Genomic DNA, 21,074 nt, shown 5'->3' on the forward strand with positions numbered 1-21,074 from the left:
GGAGAGGTTCTATCAAAACCAATCGTGTAGAATTATTTTTCAAAAAGATCAATTGTGACAAAATGTGGGTGTGTGCCTGCCCACAATGAAGATAATAAAGTGCCCTAATTTTTATATAAACTACCATATAAAAGTGCAAATTGAAATATATGGATATAAAATTATAAATGAAAAAACTGAATTAGGGTGATAAAACCCTTTTACGGTATTGAGTGTTATTACCCCTGTGAGGTAATGACAAAAAAAAAAAATTCTATAATATAATTTAAGTGAAAGTGACTAGTGCCCAATAAAAATACTAAGTGCTAAAAACTAACAAATACATTTCATATATACACAAAATCTGACCACAAAATGTGATAATGTGAATGATAATCATTTAATGTCCATAAAAACAACAATAATAAAATTAGTAATTAAAAATATCCAAAATTATAATAAAGTGACTGGTGCGGTTTTCGTGCAGAAAATGGATTTGCACTCACTAACTCCCCTACTCCTGCAGGGGTAAAAGCGCCTTCCCAGTGTGAGCCCCTGTGTCGCTATGTGGTGCTTGTCCAGGTGCTTCGCTTATCCCCACAGGAATGTATTATTTGGATGATGAATGAAAGAAAAATATCCATAGTGTAGTATTGCAAACAATCCAGTTTATTGAGTTAAAAAGAAAATTACTCACAAGAATGCTATATTAAAAGCTCCGTATACAAATTCCTCCGTTCGCTGCCGCCCTGAGAGAGAGTCTGTGTGCATCCCATGGCCACGCCCTACGCGTTTCATCATCAGACGTCATCTGCAAGGGCAGGGGAGCTGGTGAGTGCACAGAGTGGTGTTATGCCATCATCCAGGCTTTTTACCAAAGGTAGTTTCAGGTTTTTACCTGACTCAAGATATTGTCCTGCCATCGTTTTTTTTCCAAAACCATGTTCCAGGGAAGAAAAGTCACTACATTGTCTTGATGTGATGAGAGCAGTGAAGATCTATTTAAAGGCAACTGCTCAGATTCGTAAGACTGGTGCTTTATTTATTCTGCCAGAAGGTCCTAAGAAAGGACAGGCAGCGTCGAAATCCACTGTCACTAAGTGGATTCGGCAAGTTAATCAAAATTATTATTTAAAGGGTAAGCTTCCCCCTTTTTCAAGTTAAGGCTCACTCTACCAGAGCGGTTAGTGCTTCTTGGGCAGTGCGTCACCGGACCTCCATGGCTCAGATCTGCAAGGCCGCAACTTGGTCTTCAGTGCATACATTCACAAAATTTTACCAGGTGGATGTAAGGAAGAATGAGGATATCTCCTTTTGGCGCAGTGTGCTGCAGGCAGCAGTATAAGTCCTCAGGTCTGGGGGTACCCTACGGGTTGTCTCCCTCCCCACAAATAGCATTGCTATGGGACGTCCCATTAAGTAATTACTTAAGGCTCTGTGTCCCATGATATACGATAAAGAAAATAGGATTTTTATAACCGCTTACCTGTAAAATCCTTTTCTTGGAGTACATCATGGGACACAGAGGTCCCTCCCCTCCTTTTTATGGGGTTTAAGTATATTGCTTGGCTACAAAAACTGAGGCATTCCTGGAAGGAGGAGGGGTTATATAGGGGAGTCAACTTCCTGTATTGGGTATACCAGTGTCAACACCTGAAGGTGGCCCATAACTCATTAAGTAATTACTTAAGGCCCTGTGTCCCATGATGTATATACTCCAAGAAAAGGATTTTACAAGTAAGCTGTTATAAAAATCATTTTTGGTGTGAAAAAGGGATGCAAATTTCATATGGGTACAGTGTTGCATGACTGTCATTTAAAGTGTGAGCGCACTGAAAGACAAAATTTGGTATGGGCATGAAGGGGGTATAAGTGCCCTGTTTTGAAGTGGTTAAGGATTTAGAGAAGATCTGTTAAAGCCCCGTACACACGAGAGGACTTATGTCCGACAGACTTCCAAAGGAGTTCCGCCGGAGTTCCGACGGAGTTCTGACAGACTTTTCGGCCGAACGGACTTGGCCACACACGATCACACTAAACTCCGACGGATTCCAACGTGATGACGTACGACCCGACTCGAATAAGGAAGTTCATAGCCAGTAGCCAATAGCTGCCCTAGCGTCGGTTTTAGTCCGTCGGAGTAGCATACACACGAGCGGAGTTTTCGAAGGGGACCGGGTCCGGCGGAGTTCCTTCGGGAAAATTTGAAGCATGTTCCATATTCTAAAGTCCGTCAGACTTTGGTGAATCAAAAGTCCGTTGCAGCCCACACACGATCGGATAGTGTGACGGACTCGGTCCTTCGGACTTTGGATGTTGAAAAGTCCGCTCGTGTGTACGCGGCATAAGAAGTGTGAACCAAAATCTCTCCTGAGATGTATGCAAACCTGGTAACCAACTACAAGAAACGTCCTACCTCTGTGCTTGCCAACAAGCGTTTCTCCACCAAGTACTCGAATTTCAAAAGAATTTTCTTTTGAAAATCTTATCTAAGAATTTTCATTCGTATTTTGCACCATTAGTGGGCTGCAGCAACAGACGATTTTCGTGCGGCCATTGAATTTGAGTAATCGATCATGTTGGAAAATGCTTGAAAAACAAACTATTTTCTAATCGATGATAGGAGAATCGTGCGAGAAATGTAATCGAAAAAGAAATGCACATGTGCAAGAAAAGAAAATTTGGCTTGGTTGGTTGAATTTAAAAATCAATGGTGGCACCATTGGATCATGAAATTCAACCATGTATGGCCAGCCTGAGGCCACGTACACACGCGGGGACTGTTCGCTCAACTTTGTCCGCTGAACAGTGTTTCGGCGGACAGTCCGCTCGTGTGTGGGCTTTCAGCGGACAGTTTCAGCGGACAGTCTGCTGAACAAAGTTTTTCGGAAATTCCGAAAAACTGTCCGCTGAAACTTTGTTTCAGCGAACAGTCCCCTCGTGTGTAGGCTTGTTCGTCAAACTAAGTTCCGCGCATGCTCAGAAAGGATTTACACGCCGAAGTTTGCATTGCAGTGTATAGGACGTCGTTTTCTAGTCCCGTCGTACGTGCCGTTCACGTCATCGCGCACGGTTTCAGCGGACTGTTCGTTCGTCGTGTGTGGGCAAGTCCGTCCATGCTAATTTTGAGCGGACTGTCCGCTGAAACTGTTTGACGGACAAAGTTGAGCGAACAGTCCCTGCGTGTGTACGCGGCCTAAGTCATGTTTTGCTTGGGGATCAAACATGCATTTTACTCACTGAACTGCAACTTAATTTAGAACATTTGTATTGTGTTTTCTGGATTTTTGGTTGTTTCTTTCTCTATCATTTAAAATACACCTATGATAAAAAAAAAGATAGACCCTTAATTTCTTTGTAAGTGGACAAACTTACAAAACTGCATGAGATCAAATAATAATTTACTGTATATCTGCACATTATATGTCACCCTTGTTCATTTTTAGCACCAAAATACTCATAAGTAATTATGCCTGTTTTTATAAAGAAGCTGACCATTTAGATGAGTGTTGTGTAAATTCATACTGTAATGTACCCTATATTGTCCAAAGTATTGGAACTCCTGCCTCTACACGTACATGAACTTTAATGACATCCCAGTCTTAGTCTGTAGAGTTCAATATTGCGTTGGCCCACCCTTTGCAGCTATAACCGCTTCTGGGAAGGCTGTCCACGAGGTTTAGGAGTGTGTCTATGGGAATGTTTTTTGACCATTCTTCCAGAAGCGCATTTGTGAGATTGGGCGCTGATGTTGGACATAAAGGCCTGGCTCGCAGTCTCCGCTCTAATTCATCCCAAAGGTGTTCTTTCGGGTTGAGGTCAGGACTCTGTGCAGGTCAGTCAAGTTCCTCCACCCCATACTCTGTCATCCATGTCTTTATGGACCTTGCTTAGAACAGGAAGGAGCCATCCCCAAACTATTCCACAAAGTTGGGAGCATAAAATAGTCCAAAATGTCTTGTTATGCTGATGCCTTAAGTTCCTTTCACTGGAATTAAGGGGCCAGGCCCAGCCCCTAAAAAATAACCACACATCATAATCCCTCCTCCACCAAATGATTAGGACCAGTGCACAAAGCAAGATCCAGAAAGACATCGATGAGCAAGTTTGGGGTGAAGGAATTTGACTGGCCTTCAGAGTCCTCACCTCAACCCAAAAGAACACCTTTTGGGATGAATTAGATCGGAGACTGTGAGCCAGGCCTTATTGTCCACATCAGTGCCTGAGTTCACAAATGCTTTTCTGGAAACATTCCCTTATACACACTCCTCTTCCCAGAAGAGTTGAAGCTGTTGTAGATGCAAAGGGTGGGCCAGCTAAATATTGAAACCCTGCAGACTAAGACTGGGATGCCATTAAAGTTCATGTGCATGTAAAAGCAGGCGTCGCAATACTCTTGACACTATAGTGTACTTCCACTGTGATTGATGGATGGATTTTTTTTTGGTAGTTCCAAAAATTCCAAATTTTACAGCAGTCACTTTAACCGGAAACAAAAGGAAAGCTTTTAATCAGGGCAAGTGTTCTGGTAAGAACGATCTCTTCCTGTCCTGTTTCTAGAACAGAAATTAAAGTCGGATCTCTCAAATGGGACACATACAGGTGGTGGTATCCCCCTGCCCTATGCCATCCTAAAAAAAAGTTTTTCCTGTTACTTTGTGTTTTTTTTTTTTGTTTCTATTCAAAATAAGTAACACCACAATGTACGTGTGTGTGTGTGCACAAGCTGCATCCCATAGGTGTGAATAGGCCATCATAAATTCATATAGAATGTCAAATTTACAGTTCAATTGTAATTTTTGTTCCTGTTAATTTATTTTTAGGCACTGATGCTGGAAAACCTCCAGAAACATTCTACTCCTCATACTGGGTATCAGCCAAATTCTCAGGTATGTGTTGTGTTTGTGTGGTGTTGTACTTTTTTTTTTTTTTTTAAACCCAAGCAGACAAAATTTTAATATATGTCAGAACAGTGAGGTAATTGGCTGTAGTGCTGTTAAAGCTTGCTATGTAATTTTTGAGGAGCATGGGGGAAGGGTTAGAGCCTATGCATGATTTCTATTTCTGCCTGTGTCCCTATTGGGACATTTCCACTTACTTCCTATCAGGACAGGAAGACATTAGAAAATCCCTCCAAGGTGGTCACAGACATAATACAAATATATTTTTGGTGCAGTTGGGAAAGTAAAAATTTCTGACGTTTACATTGTTATCTGCATATTTTCATGCAGGGAGCAGGAAACACTGTGGAACAGGCATAAAAACGCGAAAACCTGTCGTGCAGTTCAGTTTTACGTCGCCACATCAAAATACTTGAAAAAAGCATATGCATTTTTTTTAAACACCTGCAATCCCCCCAGGAAGTAAGGAATCTCTTGAATGGGATTGCAAGCAGAAACTCTCTCTTCCTGATGTTATCCACAACTAGGCTGGAGTTAACCCCAGAGTTTATAAAATATCTATTGTGCTTTTGTGAGAAATGTTCAAATTTTACATCTAGCCTTATGCACGGTCTGTCTACACCTGTCCACATTGGACCATAGAATGCTCACAAAGACACAACATCTACACATATGACATGGTAACAAATAGAATGAAAATTCTTTCCACTGAAAAATAAAAATCCTATCTAGATACAAGAGAACATCCCTTTATTAAAAGAGAAAATATCCGCGTCGAGTCATCTTGCATTGTATTGAGATACCATTTGGAGCTAATTGTGTTGATGTAAAATGTATTTTTAACTGTTTTTTGAGCGCAGCTTAAAGAGGAATTGTCACTCTTCTTTACAAAATAATCTCCAGGGTTACAATTACTGTAGCTGCTCACTTCTAAAAAAAAACCCATACCTACCAGTCCATGAGGTCTTGACTTTATCACTAGGTAAAATAGAACTGTAAGCAAAACCTTTTTTCCAAAATGTCTTTCAGGACAGCACCTGGGAGATCATGGCTCCTCCCACAGGAAACACCTCATCAATCAATTCTTTAAAGTGGTTGTAAACCCTTACAACACACTTTGACCTACAGGTAAGCCTAGATTAAGGCTTACCTGTAGGTCCAAGAAATATCTCCTAAACCTATACCGTTTAGGAGATATTTGCCCGAAGACCGGCCCCTCTGTCTACGGCGCATGCGCCGTAGACAGTGGCGCGTAGGCGCACTGAGCGTGGCATCGTCACCGACGAAGATGCCGCGCGTGTCGGCTCCCGTGCGCATGCGCGGGAGTGACGTTATCGCGGCTTCGCCGAATGACAGCGGCGGAGCTGCGTGACTCCACCGAGAAGATGGATGCGACGGACTACAGGGGACAGCGGTGACTTCGCTGGCTCCTGTGTCAGGTAAGTGACACATAATGGACTACTATGCGATGCATAGTAGTCCATTATGCTTTTGCCTTTGCAGGAAATGAAAGAGGAATTAAACCCACCAGGGTTTACTTCCTCTTTAACAGGAGGCCTCCACGTTACTTCCATCAGTTTTTTGTGTTTCCTCCAGCTGGAGGAACACCTCTGGTGGGAGCCATGATCTCTCAGGGCTTTCCTGGGACACACAGGTTCTCACCTGTTGTTATTTTTTATTTTTATTTTTCTGCTGGAGAGTGATCCTCCCACTTGCCTCCTGTTGGATGGTCCCGTGGGCTCCCTCTCCCTCTTCTGTGCTCCGGGAGAGCCTGTACGGAGGGCGAGTGCTGTCCCGTCCCCCTTTTTTTTTTTTTTTTCAGACAGGCAGTTGCTGTTTTTTGTTTCCCCTGCTGACACCTGGAGAACGTAGCAGCCGCATCCTTCTGGTGGCCAAGGAGAGCCTCGGCAGTGTCCTGTATAGGAAGGGGCAGTACTTCTGGGTCGGCACGTGGCGTCATTCCTGGCCGCAAGAGCAGGGGTATAGGACAGGGTCACCTAGTGCCTTAAGTTTCAGGTCAGCGCAGCGGCGTTTTTGAATCTGGAGCCGGCGTTTTTTCTTCACCACGCGTCCGCAGATAGCTATGGATAGCGATGCAGCGGATAAGGGGGCAAGCCAAGGTGCCAGCAAGGCTAAGGTAAGGGACTGTCTTCTGTTACCCTGGGCCATTTTCTCCTGTGGGGGATTACTCACCCTTTCCCCCCCTCCCCCCACCCCCATCTCCCTGGGAATGTTTGTTGCAGTGCTAGTACATTTCTGCCTAGCAATGGGGGACCTTAGGTGGTGGTGGTGGCTTGCTGGGCACAGGGAAGTAAGGTGGTCTTTCCTAGTGCACCTGGGTGTTTTATTTGTGCTGTGTAGCATCATTTCAAGCGTGGTTCCTTGTCTTTTTTTCTGTTTGTCCAGGCCAAAAGTTCTGTCCAACCAGTTAAGAGAAGGTGCCCTGTCTGCAAGGAAAAGTTAAGCGAAGCTTGGACTAAAATGCTTTGTGCAGATTGCATTGCAAATCTACTTAGGGAGGAGTCTCCATCCATCTGTGGCGATTTGGTTACAACCATAAAGGATGAACTCTGGGCCACCTTTCAAGCGTTTAGGTCAAACCTAAGAGCGGAACCAGGTCCCTCAAGGGATCCCAGGGTTCCACAGCCATCTTCAGAACCCCAAGGCGGCTCTCAAATACTAATAGGGGGTCCGTCCCAGGACAGTTATCAAGAGTCTGTTTCCCTCGCTTCAGATGAATCGTATTCTGAGGAGGAGGAAAATGAAACAGATGCCGCTTCTAAGTACAAAATGTTGCTAGAAGAGTTTGGATGACTCCTGAAAGTGATCCATGCTACTTTGGGGATAGAAGAGGAAAAGGAGCCCTCCCTGCGTGACTGCATCTATGCTGGTTTAGGAAATTCAAAAGGCTGTTCTTTTCCAGTTCATTAAATTATCACGGATATACTTAAAAAGGAGTGGCTGCAACCTAAGAAAAAGCCATTCTTTCTCTTGCGTTCACCGACTGACACAGCTCCTTTCTTATACCATCGGGTTGTTACGCCACCTTCAGGAGAGGACTGGGCAGAACATGTTAATATGTTATAATAAAACTAGAACTTTCTAGTTCCGCCCAAGGGGCGGTCCCTTAGGTAACAACCCCCCAGCCTGCTACTGCAGCCTCTGTTTTTTTTCTGCCTAGTGAAGGAGAAGGACCTAGGAACCCTGTAGGCCCATCGGTCCGTTGATTTTTCTACAGAAGTTTGCTTTTTGCGCAAGATTAAAGATCCTGTAATCTGCTATCAACAGCCGGCTGGGTGACAGGCTGGATACCCTTATCCTTGTAGTCTCCCCAGCCTGGCCAGTGAGCATGTGCAGACCAGAGCTCCACTCTGGGTCGGCCACTACATGCCCCCAGCTTCAGGGGTGGCCGGTGGGCGTAATGCCCCGGGGCACACATATGACCGGGCTACTTACCTCTGCATCAGTGTGCCGGGCCAGCATCCACCCCGTACTGATCGGAGAGTGGATCTGTGATGGAATGTCTCCCAGCTCTTCAGGACTGGTAAGTACAGCTCTCCCTGCCTTGGTGGGGCTGAGCAGCTGGGCATTCCCTGGGAGGTCGATTCGGGGGTCCCTCTTCTCTCCCTGTCCCTATCTTCTCTCCCCCCCATTCCCTGTGGGGGATGCTGCATGGGCTGCTGAGCGGTGTATCTGCCATAGACAGGGGCTCCCCGGGGGAGCTCTCACCTGGGGTGGGGGCTGCGCTGGGTAGCTGTGCCCTGGATGTCTGTAGGTCTCTCCCCTGAGGTGTCTGGAGACTGTGTCTGCTGATCGCTGTAGTGCTGTTTACTGCCATTTTTCTGCCTGGTTTATCACTGTTCTTCATTGCATACAGAGTCAACTTTTGGTGTGACCAGGGAGCAACATGCTCGGTCTCCATTTTACTGTAGTCCGGCGGCCATTTTACCTGTTATTATTTCCTTTATACTGGATGCTCGGCTGCTATTTTGTTGAAGCCTAAACACGTTTTTCCCAAGGCGTCTTTCAGGACAGCACCTGAGAGATAGCGACTCCTCCCTCCTCGTTAGGAAACACCTTCTTCCTCCAGACTTTAAAGGGAGGCGCCTCCCTACCACACTTCAGTTATTGTGTTTCCTCTGGCCCGGAGGGAACACCTTTTGGGAGGGAGTCAGTTTCTCTTAGGTGTTCCTGAGGGACTAGGCTTCTTTCCCTTTTTTTCCTCCTTTAGAGACCCGCTGTCCTCCCGACCTACCCACGCCTCGGCAGCGGTAGCAAGCGGGCTCCTCTTACCCTCTTGTGCTCGGAGAGAGCCGAAGATTCGGTGGCCCGCACGTTTGTAGGCGCGGCGGCGCGTGTGTGCCGCCGCCATGTTTTTTTTTTCGGCGGTCGCGCCGGAAGTGACAGAGCGGGTCATCGGGTCAGCTGAAGCGTCGTTTCCGGCGTGGACGCAGGGGGGAGGAGGGAGGACAGGAGCTGGTGCCTATTTCCGCTTCCAGTCCGGTGCAGCTGCATTATGGGAGTCCGGAGGCGGCGTGTAGCCACAAGTGGATTACTGCACACCTGTTATGGAAGATTCAGCGTCTGCAGCGGTGGGGACAGGCACAGGCACCAGCAAAGCCCAGGTAAGAGGCAGCGGTTAAAGTCTGCCTTCTTTCTCCTATTTTCCTGGCGTTTGGTCTCGCTCTCTCTTTTTTTCTTTCCCCCCTGGTGGCAAGGGGCCTGTCTGGGCACTAGAAGCTGACTGGTTTCTTCTCAGTGCACCTGTGTGGTGATCCCTACCAAGGCTGAGACTGGGTCTCACTAAGGGTTCCCTGTTTTTTTCCCTTTTTTGTCTTTTTCTTCATAGGCTAAGAGCTCTGACCCAAAGAAAAGATGTCCTTCTTGCAGGGCCAAGCTGGGAGAAAATTGGAAGAAAACCCTATGCAGTCCCTGCATTACTTCTTTAGTTAAGGAGGAATCAGCCTCTGTATGTGAGGACCTGGTGGCCTCTGTAAAGAAGGAGCTATACGACACGATTCAGAATTTTCGTGACTCACTAGCAAACCCGGCTGCTAGTCAGCCTTCCACTTCAGAGTCTTCCCAGGGGTCTCTCTCAATCCCGGTGTTGGAATCTCTGCCTGAAGACCCTTCAGATAGGGAAAAGCAGTCCACTGCTCTTTCCGTTAAAGATTCGGAAGAGGAGTTGGAGGATTCTGAGGTAGCCCCCTCTAAATTCAAACTGTCCCTTGAAGAGGTTGATGGGCTCCTTAAAGCCATTCATGCTACGCTTGGTTTAAGTGAGGAGAGAAAGGAATTATCACTCCATGACCGCATGTATGCTGGGTTGGATGAGCCTAAGGGCCGAACGTTCCCAGTTCATCCGGTCATCTCTGAGGCCATTAGGAAAGAATGGCAGGATCCAGAGAAAAAGCCCTTTTTCTCCAAAGCCCACAAGAGGCGTTTTCCTTTTGAGGAGGACCCTGCAGCAGTGTGGAACAAGGTGCCCAGACTGGATGCCGCCTTCTCCCAGGTTTCAAGGTCCACGGATCTGTCCTTTGAGGACATGGGAGTTTTGAAAGATCCGATGGACAAACGCATGGATCTTTTGCTCAAGAGATCATGGCAATCAGTTATGAGCAATTTAAAACCAGCAATGGCCACAACGTGTGTAGCCAGAAATTTAGAATACTGAATTAACCAGTTAAAGTCACATATAGCTGCAGATTCCCCCAAACAGGAAATCTTAGATTCTTTTCCTACCCTGATTACGGCAGTGGCTTATGTTGCAGATGCCTCAGCTGAGGCAATTAAGATATCAGCCAGGTCAGCAGCTCTAACTAATGCTGCAAGAAGAGCCTTATGGCTTAAAACCTGGCCCGGTGACTCGGCTTCAAAGAATAAGCTGTATGGGTTACCCTTTTCAGGGGACCTGCTCTTCGGCCCTGACCTCGATAATATTCTTGACAGGACAGCCGATAAAAAGAGATCCTTCCCGGTCAAAAAGAAAAAGCAGGTACCAAAACGTCTTTTTCGACCTCAAAAAACTCAGGATCAGGATAGCAAGTTGCAGGGGAGAAGGAAAAATTGGTCCGTCCCGAAGCCGAAGGGTAGAGGCGGAATTCTCTTCCGTCCTCCTACACAGGCCGAAAAATCGCAATGACTCGTCTCTGCGGGTGGGCGGAAGACTACAAGAATTTCTTCCGCAGTGGTCAGGGATAACTTCAAATCAGTTTATCCTGACCACTCTCGCGCAGGGTTACTCACTCGAGTTTGCCAACAACCCCCCAAGAAGGTTCCTGATTACCAACACCCCGCGGGACCCGGTAAGGGCCCTGGCCATGAAGTCCTCTCTAGAGGAACTGATGCAACAGGGTGTAGTAGTACAGGTACCCCTGCAAGAACAGCAGGAGGGGTTTTACTCCCATGTTTTCCTAGTAAAGAAACCGACAGGAAAATTTCGGCTGATTCTCAACCTGAAACCGTTAAACGAGTCCATAAGGTACAGGAAGTTCAAAATGGATTCAATTTTTTCAGTCAGAAATCTGTTGACGCCAGGATGTTTTATGGCGTCAGTGGATTTAAAAGATGCATACCTACATGTTCCGATCTCTCCCCAGTCTCAGAAGTTCCTCAGGCTGGCGGTGAGGTTGGGGGGTGTGGTTCATCATCTCCAGTTCAGGGCCTTACCCTTCGGCCTGTCATCATCTCCCCGAATTTTTACCAAAGTAATGGCAGAAGTTTTAGCGCCGCTGCGACTTCAGGGAATCGCAGTTATTCCTTATTTCGACGATCTGCTGTTTTTCGCCCCATCCAGCGAGGAATTACAGATCAATCTAGGCAAGGCTCGCAGCCATCTGGAGGCGCTGGGGTGGATTTTGAACCTCCAAAAGTCGTCCCTAAACCCATCTCAGGAGATTCGGTTTTTAGGGTATCTAATAAATTCGGTGGATCAAAAAATCTTCCTTCCCTTAGACAAAAAGGACAGGATTTCCGGTGCAGTGTTTTTACTACAGACCAGTCAAAATCTGACAGTAAGACAGGTTATGTCAGCTTTGGGGGTTCTAACTTCAACAATGCCAGCAGGCCAGTGGGCAAGAATGCATTTCAGGTGTCTGCAGGCTTTCCTTCTAAAATCTTGGGATCACACAGTGGCATCCCTAGAGGCAGAGGTATGAGTGTCAACCCAGGTAAAAAGGTCCCTATGGTGGTGGAAAAGACAGGATGTCTTATCGGAAGGGTTAGTCTGGGCTTTCCCAGTCGAGAAAAGACTAACAACCGACGCCAGTTCCTGGGGGTGGGGAGCCCATCTAGGAACACGTTTCACTCAGGGGTCCTGGGCCAAAGAGGAGGCAATAAGGTCCTCGAACTGGAGGGAGCTCAAGGCGATTGCCTTGGCTCTGGAGTTGTTTGCTCAGGAGCTTCAGTCCCATCACGTCCAGGTCCTAACAGACAATGCCACGGTGGTGGCTTATTTAAACAGACAGGGGGGTACAAGAAGCAGGTCGCTTCAGGTACTGGCCATGGAGATTCTTCGGTGGGCGGAAAAACGTTTGTTATCCCTATCAGCAGTCCACCTAAAAGGGGATCTAAACAGGTTAGCGGACTTCCTAAGCAGAAACGCTATTCAGGAAGCGGAATGGTCTCTAAACCCGGAGGTATTCGCAAGGATTGCCGGGAAATGGGGTTTACCAGAGGTGGACCTGTTCGCCTCAAGGGTGAACGCCCAGGTTCCCCAGTTCTTTTCCCTGGACAGTCGCGATGGCTCGCTGGGCACAGATGCGCTAGCTTATCCATGGGAATTTCGTCTTTGTTACGCTGTCCCCCCATTTCAGTTAATCCCGTTAATTTTAAGAAAAATTCAGAAGGAGAAGGTGCCAGTTATTCTAATCACGCCCTTTTGGCCAAAAAGGGCCTGGTTTTCGACAGTTCTAGGTCTGGCAATCAAGCCTTGTTGGCATCTGCCCCTCAGGCACGATCTGTTGTTGCAGGGCCCAGTAAACCATCCAGGAGTGGCCAGCCTGGCCCTCACGGCCTGGTTTCTGAAAGGCAGCTCCTTAGGAGCAAGGGGTTTTCCAGCCGTTTGATCTCTACCCTTTTGGCAAGTAGGAAAAGGGTTACAGGGGCCATTTATTCTAAGGTTTGAAAGCGTTATAAAACTTGGTGTTTTTCAGCCGCCCAGGTGCCAGGGAGCCTTGTCTCCATCTTGGAGTTTTTACAAGATGGAGCAGACAAGGGACTAGCAGTTAGTACCCTGAAGGTGCAGGTAGCAGCTCTGACAGTGTTCTTAGAAAGATCTGTGGCCTCAGATCCGCTGGTGATCAGATTCTTTAGAGCCCTTAAAAGATCTAGGCCAGCTCCTATTAAGGTTTTTCCTAGATGGGATTTGTCGGTAGTCCTACAGTCTCTAACAAAGGGTCCTTTCGAGACTCTGGTGGAGGCTTCCCTTAGGTTTCTCACATTAAAGACCGTTTTTCTGATTGCCATTGTCTCTGCACGCAGGATCAGTGAGCTAAATGCTCTGTCAGTTAAAGAACCATATCTTTCCATTTTTCCTGACAGAGTTATTCTTAGAACAGATGCAAAATTCTTACCGAAGGTAGCTTCAGTTCAGAACCGTATACAGGACATAGTACTGCCAACCTTTTGTGTTAACCCCAAAAGAAATAAGGAGACTCTTTTCCATACATTGGACGTCAGGAGGACTCTGCTGAGTTACCTAGAAAGGACGGAGTCCTTCAGACGTTCAGATTCACTATTTGTACTTTTCTCAGGAACAAAAAAGGGTTTCCAAGCTTCTAAAGTTACTTTAGCTAGATGGCTGAAATTAGCTATCTCGGAGGCATATTCCCAGGCAGGATTATCCCCTCCAGCAGGAATTTGTGCACACTCAACCAGGGCTCTGGCGTCTACGTGGGCAGAGAGAGCTGGTGCCACCCCTGAGCAGATCTGCAAGGCGGCGACATGGTCGAGTTTTCACACATTTGTGAAACATTATAGACTGGACCTCACTTCTGCCAGTGATCAGGCGTTTGGCAGAAAGGTCCTGCAAGCTGTTGTCCCGCCCTAAGGGGTAAGTCTCTGTTATCCTCTCAGGTGCTGTCCTGAAAGACGCCTTGGGAAAAACCAAGTTAGACTTACCGGTAACTTGTTTTCCAGAAGTCTTTCAGGACAGCAACATCCCGCCCTATGGTATTATATTATGCTACGCTGTGACTAACGTATATGTTTATGTGTTCCAGTCGGGGCCGGAGGTTCTCTTCTACAACTGAAGTGTGGTAGGGAGGCGCCTCCCTTTAAAGTCTGGAGGAAAAAGGTGTTTCCTAACGAGGAGGGAGGAGTCGCTATCTCTCAGGTGCTGTCCTGAAAGACTTCTGGAAAACAAGTTACCGGTAAGTCTAACTTGGTTTTTCAGCGTCAGCGCTATACAGAGGAGCTTCGAACAGCGCACATCTATCTGGACGGCGCAGATCTCGGTCAGGGTGGTGAGTCCTGCGGTAGGGGCCTCTCAGTCTGCAGCAGTTAGGAGGGTGGGGCCATCACTGTTCTAAGTCCCCAACAGGTGGCAGACAGAATAGGGTCAGCATGGCTTCAGAAACCTGGTGTTTCTTTCCCCGAAATCCAGGCAATTGCAGCCGGTCCGCCTGCAGACAGCGCAGTGCCTCTGGACGCTTTGTCGGCGGTCTTTAATTAATTCGTTGCCAAGATGGAGGCGGTGCATGGGCGCAAAGGTGGTAAAAAACGCCCCTGCCCCCCCGCCCCCCCATCTCAGGGGAGTGCTTTGACACAGACTCAGGCCCTGCTGAGGCTGTTGACCCCTGTTCTGTAATTTCAGACGACGCTGACCAGGACCGTTTGGACAGTGAGAATGATTCCCCGTCTGGGTCCGTGCGCGATAAATGCTTGTTGGAACACTTATCACAGCTGTGCGTGATACCCTGAAAATTCAGGAGCCAGCAGATCCCTCTGCTGATGTAGCGGTCCCTTTTGGGTCCCATAAGCCAGCCTGTACACCTAAGGTGTTTCCGTATCTGACTTATTTCGATAAGTTCATATACAAGGAATGGGGTCAACCGCAACTGACCTTTTTGGTCCCCAAATACATGGCGGTGCGTTCCCCCCTTTGAGGAGAGCCTTCTCAAAAAGTGTCCGGCTCCTCCAGTCGGACCCCCCAGTATCCAGGTCAAACAAAGTAACCACGATCCCCGTATAGGGGACTCCTGCATTTAAGGACCCCATGGACAAGAAGGCGAGGCAGTGGCTCGTTCCTTGTTTATGGTTGTGGGGTCAGCAATCCGACCAGTACTGGCATCTGCACTTGTGTCACAGACACTTACTTAGTGGGCAAAACTTTTGCACCGCAAATTTGGGGAGCAACAGGCTTCTCCTGTCTGCGTGGAACTAGCAGACCAGTTAGTGCAAGGCCTTAAGTACGTTTGTGACACAGCCCTGGATACTCTCCCTCTGCTATGCAGGGCTTCAGTGTCAGCAGTGGTGCTTAGGTGCCTGATTTTGCTAAAATGCTTGTCTGCTGACCAGGCATCTAAAAAAGCCCCGACGGCTCTACCCTTCCTTGGTGAGCGGCTCTTTGGAGCCTTATTAGATGATATTATTAAAAATGCCACAGGTGGTAAGAGTACCCTTCTCTCACAGGCCAGGAAGGCTAAGGAGCCACGCCGTAGGCAAGGGGCCTCTTCTGCCCACAAACGGCTTTTTCGTCCGCTCGGGGCTTCGGCTAAGCATCCCCAGCCCAACAGGGTGACCTCTGAAGGATAAAAGCGTCCCTGGAACCGCAAGCCTGCGAGCAAAAGTGCTACCACGTGAAGGTTTGCCCCCACCCGCAACACTGGTGGGGTGTCGCTTTCAGGAGTTTTCAGCCCGGTGGGCTTCTCGGCTGTCTGACCAATGGGTCTGCGATCTGATTTCCTCTGGCTACAAGATAGAGTTCCTCTCTTGGCCACAAAAAAAAAGTTTCTTCCCCTCCAGCATACCCGTACTCCCGGCTCGTCGGGAGGCCCTATTGGGGGCGTTAAGGGACCTGCTGAGTCGTGGGGTGATTGTACCTGTTCCGGAGTCAGAAGGTTTCCAGGGGTTCTACTCAAATCTGTTTGTAGTCCCCAAAAAGGAAGGGGTACGTCCAATTTTGGACCTAAAGGCCCTCAATTACTTTGTAAAAGTACAGAGGTTCAGAATGGAATCAGTTCGCTCAGTAGTCGCTGCACTCCACCAAGGGGACACCCTGGCATCTTTGGACATCCAGGATGCGTACCTGCACATACACATATGCCTTTGGCATCAGAAATTTCTGCGATTTGCAGTTGGGGACACCCACTACCAGTTTGTGGCTCTCCCCTTTGGCTTGGCATCAGCCCCCCAAGTCTTTACCAAGGTATTGGCTCCTGTTTTGGCATTGCTGCGACAACACGGGATCGCGATCGGGAATTACCTAGACGATCCCCCCCCCCATGAGAGTATCTTCTGCCTCAGAGTTAGAGGAGAATGTGACGATCACCATGCAGACCCTGCAGGAATTTGGGGGACTGTTAAACCTAAAGAAGTCGGTGATTGCTTTTGGAGTACCTAGGCTTACTGCTGGACTCCATGGAAGCGAGAGTCTATCTCCCTTAAGACAAGCTGCAAACTCTCAGAGCCGCGGTAAAACTGCTGATGAACCGCAGGTGGGCGTCGCTACGCTTCTGCATGCAAGTCCTGGGACTCATGGTGGCCTCCTTCGAGGCAGTACCATAGTACCGTATACCCAGTTTCACATGAGAGTTTTGCAGAAGGAGATCTTGACGAAATGGGTTAAGGGCTTCAGATGGTCTGGAAATGGCCTGACCCACATCCCAGTTAATTGATTGGTTCGAGAGGGGTGCCTCAGCGGGACTTTAGAGGGAAAGGACAAAAATACTTAGTAAGCAATGTATTACTTTAAAATAAAGATTTTTATTTTACTTTGTGTAAAAAAAAAAAAAATTGTGATATGGGCAAACGGCAGCCCATCTAGTAAAGGGGTATGTTTGAGTGTATAGATACAAAGACAAAACAGGATGCAGTAAACAATGAACACAAAGAGCAAATATAGGTAATAAATTAGAGAATCGGACCTTGAGACAGTAGCTCCTCTCGTAACGGCAGTCGCCATGGGGCGTCTGCCACCAGGCGCACTAGGTCTGCGTACCAGGTTCGAGAGGGGTGCCGTGTTCATTGTTTACTGCATCCTGTTTTCTCTTTGTATCTATACACTCAAACATACCCCTTTACTAGTTGTGCTGCTGTTTGCCCATATCACTATTTTTTTTTACACAAAGTAAAATAAAAACCTTTGTTTTAAAGTAAGTAATGCTTACTAAGCATTTGTCCTTTCCCTCTAAAGTCCTGCTGAGGCACCCCTCTCAAACCTGGTACGCAGACCTAGTGCGCCTGGTGGCAGACGCCCCATGGCGACTGCCGTTATGAGAGGACCTACTGTCCCAAGGTCTGATTCTCCATCCTGCTTTACCATTGCTGGTTTTAACGACATGGCTATTGAGAGCCAGGTGTTGAGGAACCGGGGTCTTTCGAGCTCCAACTATGCTGAGAGCACGGAAATCTTCTCGGAAGATATATCATCGTACCTGGAAGGCCTACATCTCCATGTGTGAGGAGAAAGGTTGGCATCCGCGCTCCTATTCTATATCCAGGATCCTGCTGTTTTTACAGCAAGGAGTAGACCAGAAATTGGCTTTAAGCACCATTAAAGAACAATATTTTAGCTTTGGCTGTCTTTTTTCAGCGACCCCTGGCGTCTCACTCTCTAGTGAGCACTTTTGTTTAAGGGGTCCGACATGTTGTTCCTCCGGTGTGTCCATCGTTACCCCCATGGGATCTGAATAGAGCTGCAACTAACGATTAATTTGTCTGTCGACTAATCTATCGATTATTTTTTCGATTAATCAACGACTATCCGTTTTTTTTTTTTTTTTAATGATACTAGTGTTTTTTTTTTAATTAGCTAATTAATCCTTTGGATAACCTTGAGAGTATTGCATTGCAGAGTATTGTATTGCATTGCAGAGTATTGTATTGCAATGCATTGGCAGGCAGAGTATTGGCGGGCAGAGTATTGTATTGTATTGGCGGGCAGAGTATTGTATTGGCGGGCAGAGTATTGTATTGGCTGGCAGAGTATTGGTGGGCAGAGTATTGGCGGGCAGAGTATTGTATTGTATTGGCGGGCAGAGTATTGTATTGGCGGGCAGAGTATTGTATTGGCGGGCAGAGTATTGTATTGGCTGGCAGAGTATTGGTGGGCAGAGTATTGGCGGGCAGAGTATTGTATTGGCGGGCAGAGTATTGTATTGGCGGTCAGAGTATTGTACTGTATTGGCGGTCAGAGTATTGTACTGTATTGGCGGTCAGAGTATTGTATTGTTTTGCAGCAGAGTATTGTTTTGCAGCAGAGTATTGTATTGCATTGCAGAGTATTGTATTGCAGAGGCTGGCAGAGTATTGGGCTGGCAGAGTATTAGCTGGGTATGGAGGGATGGCTGCTTCCATCTGACCTCTCCCCTCCACTGCACAGATCAGTACAGAGAGGGGAGAGAACGCCTGGGTGTAGAAAGATGGCCGCCGCTTCGGAGCTAGGCTGAAGCCACGGTCTCTCCTAAAGCCGAGACCGCGGAGCGCTCCGGAGCGCGGCATGTGCGCTCGGATCGGTGACGATCCGTTGCACCCCTAGGGACGGCGGCACGGAGGGGGAGAAGAGAGGGGGACGGCGGCACGGAGGGCATCGCTAGATACTAAGCACTGCCACCACTGTGACGCATCGACGCCCAGAACGCACGTCAACGTATTTTCTTAGTTGACGTAGTCGATTACATTGACGCGTCGTGGCAGCTCTAGATCTGAACCTGGTGTCATCGGCGCTTCAGAAACCGCCATTTGAAAATATCAGAAAGATCCCTCTGTTGACTCTTTCCCAGAAAGTGTTTTTCTAGTGGCCATTACCTCGGCAAGGAGGGTTTTCGGAACTGGCGGCCTTGTCTTGCAAGTCGCCCTATCTGGTTATCCACAAGGAAAAAGTGGGGTTGCGTCCGCAACCTTCTTTTCTGCCGAAGGTGGTTTCAGCGTTCTACATTAATGAAGACATTGTGTTACCATCTCTGTGTCCTAAACCAACAGATCCTAAGGAGGTGGCCCTACATTCCCTGGATGTGGTCCGGGCTCTGAGGGTGTATTTGTCTGCTACGGCTCCCTTTCAGACGTCAGACTCCTTGTTTCAGTGGCTGGTCCGAAAAAAGGCATGGCAGTCTCGTCGGCCACCATTTACCGGTGGATCAGACAGATTGTAGTACAGGCTTATGCCTTGAAGGGGCAGGTGCCCCCTTTTCCGGTCAAGGCCCACTCCACCAGGGCAATTGGAATGTTTTGGGCCTTCCGACATCAAGCATCTGTCGCTCAAGTGTGTAAAGTGGTGAATTGGTCGTCTGGTCACACATTTACAAAATTCTACAAGGTAGATGTCGGTGCTGTTAAGTTAATGCACTGTTGCCGCAAGTTTTGTCAGTCTGTAGGTAGTGACCCCCGGATTGAGGAGCACTCTGTTTTTTTTTTTTTTTTTGGTTATAGCAGTTCCTTGCTATTCCCACACTATTTTTTTTGTGGGTGAAGTTTTATACTGGTTTCCACATGCTGTTGTGGGTGATGTTTTTTTATGCTGTTTTTTCCCACCTCTCGTTTTGGTACTGCTTGGGAACATCCCGATGGTATAAGAAAGGAGTCAGTCGTAAGAGAAAATAGGATTTTTTTGTACTCACCGTAAAATCCTTTTCTCTGTAGTTCACCGACTGACACAGCACCCTCCCCTCCTATTTTACGTCTAACTGCTTGTTGATGTACTGAGGCTGCAGTAGCAGGCTGGGGGGTTGTTACCTAAGGGACCACCCCTTGGGCGGAACTAGAAAGTTCAAGTTTTATTATAACATATTACCGTATATACTCGAGTATAGGCCGACCCGAATATAAGCCGAGGCCCCCAATTTACCCCCAAAAAACTGGAAAACTTATTGACTCGTGTATAAGCCGAGGGTGAGACATGGCTGTCCATCCCTGTGTGTCCGTCCATCCCTGTGTGTGTGTCCGTCCATCCATCCCTGTGTGTGTGTCCATCCATCCATCCATCCCTGTGTGTGTGTCCGTCCATCCATCCCTGTGTGTGTATCCATCCATCCCTGTGTGTGTGTGTGTGTGTGTGTGTATTCATCCATCCATCCATCCCTGTGTGTGTGTGTGTGTGTGTGTGTGTATTCATCCATCCATCCATCCCTGTGTGTGTGTGTGTGTGTGTGTGTGTGTGTGTGTCCGTGCAGCCTTGTGTGTGTGTCCAGCCTACCTGTGTCCCAAGCCTCCGTCCCGAGCCGCTGTCGTCCCGAGCCTCCTCCGTCCCGTGCCTCCTCCGTCCCGTGCCTCCTCCGTCCCGTGCCTCCTCCGTCCCGTGTCGTGCCGATGGATCGCCGCTCCAGGATCGCCGCTCTTCTCGGCGGCCATTCTACAATTCAAAAGCCGCGCCTCCGCCTGTGATAGGCGGAACACTCAATTTCCCAGCAGCCTGTGTTCCGCCTATCACGGACATCCTCTCATACTCGTCCGTAGTATGAGAATGAGCGGATGTCCGTGATAGGCGGAACACTGACTGCTGGGAAATTCAGTGTTCCGCCTATCACAGGCGGAGGCGGAGAAGGAGGCGCGGCTTTTGAATTTTAATGTCCGCCGTCTGTCTGCTCGATACGCTGATCGAGCAGTCAGACAGCGGTGACTCGAGTATAAGCCGAGGGGGCACTTTCAGCCTCAAAAAAGAGGCTGAAAATCTCGGCTTATACTCGAGTATATACGGTAACATGTTCTGCGGTGCGTTACCCCCTTGAGGAGAGTTTCCTGAAGAAATGCAGATGTATATATTGTTGACCCCTGGTATTCAGGTTAAATAAAGTAACCATGATTCCGGTGGAAGAGACTCCTGTCAGCAAGGTCCTTGAACGCAGAAGGGCCGAGACGGTTGCCCTGTCCATGTTTACCGTGGTGGGGTCAGCATTGCGGCCAGTGTTAGCCATGGCCCTGGTGTCAAAGACACTTACTGAATGGGCAAAGTTCCACCGTGAGTTGGAGAAGCAACAGGCTTCCCTGGTCTGCGTGAAGCTGGCGGACCAATTGGTGCAGGGCCTTAAGTATGTCTGT

The 21,074-nt window shown here is 47.8% G+C and overlaps 1 protein-coding gene across 1 annotated transcript in view; it reads left to right on the forward strand.

Moving 5' to 3' along the window:
- Window positions 1-21,074, forward strand: part of LOC143960305 (uncharacterized) — a 71,478-nt gene that overhangs the window by 27,376 nt on the left and 23,028 nt on the right. The window contains exon 2 of the mRNA XM_077468747.1: window positions 4,803-4,868. Coding sequence (XP_077324873.1) covers window positions 4,803-4,868 — 66 coding nt within the window. The remainder of the gene's footprint in view (window positions 1-4,802; window positions 4,869-21,074) is intronic.

The sequence above is a fragment of the Lithobates pipiens genome, unplaced genomic scaffold (assembly GCF_037356315.1).
Source record: "Lithobates pipiens isolate NorthernLeopardFrog02 unplaced genomic scaffold, aLitPip1_a1.2 Scaffold_11, whole genome shotgun sequence".
NCBI classification, from domain to species: Eukaryota; Metazoa; Chordata; class Amphibia; order Anura; family Ranidae; genus Lithobates; species Lithobates pipiens.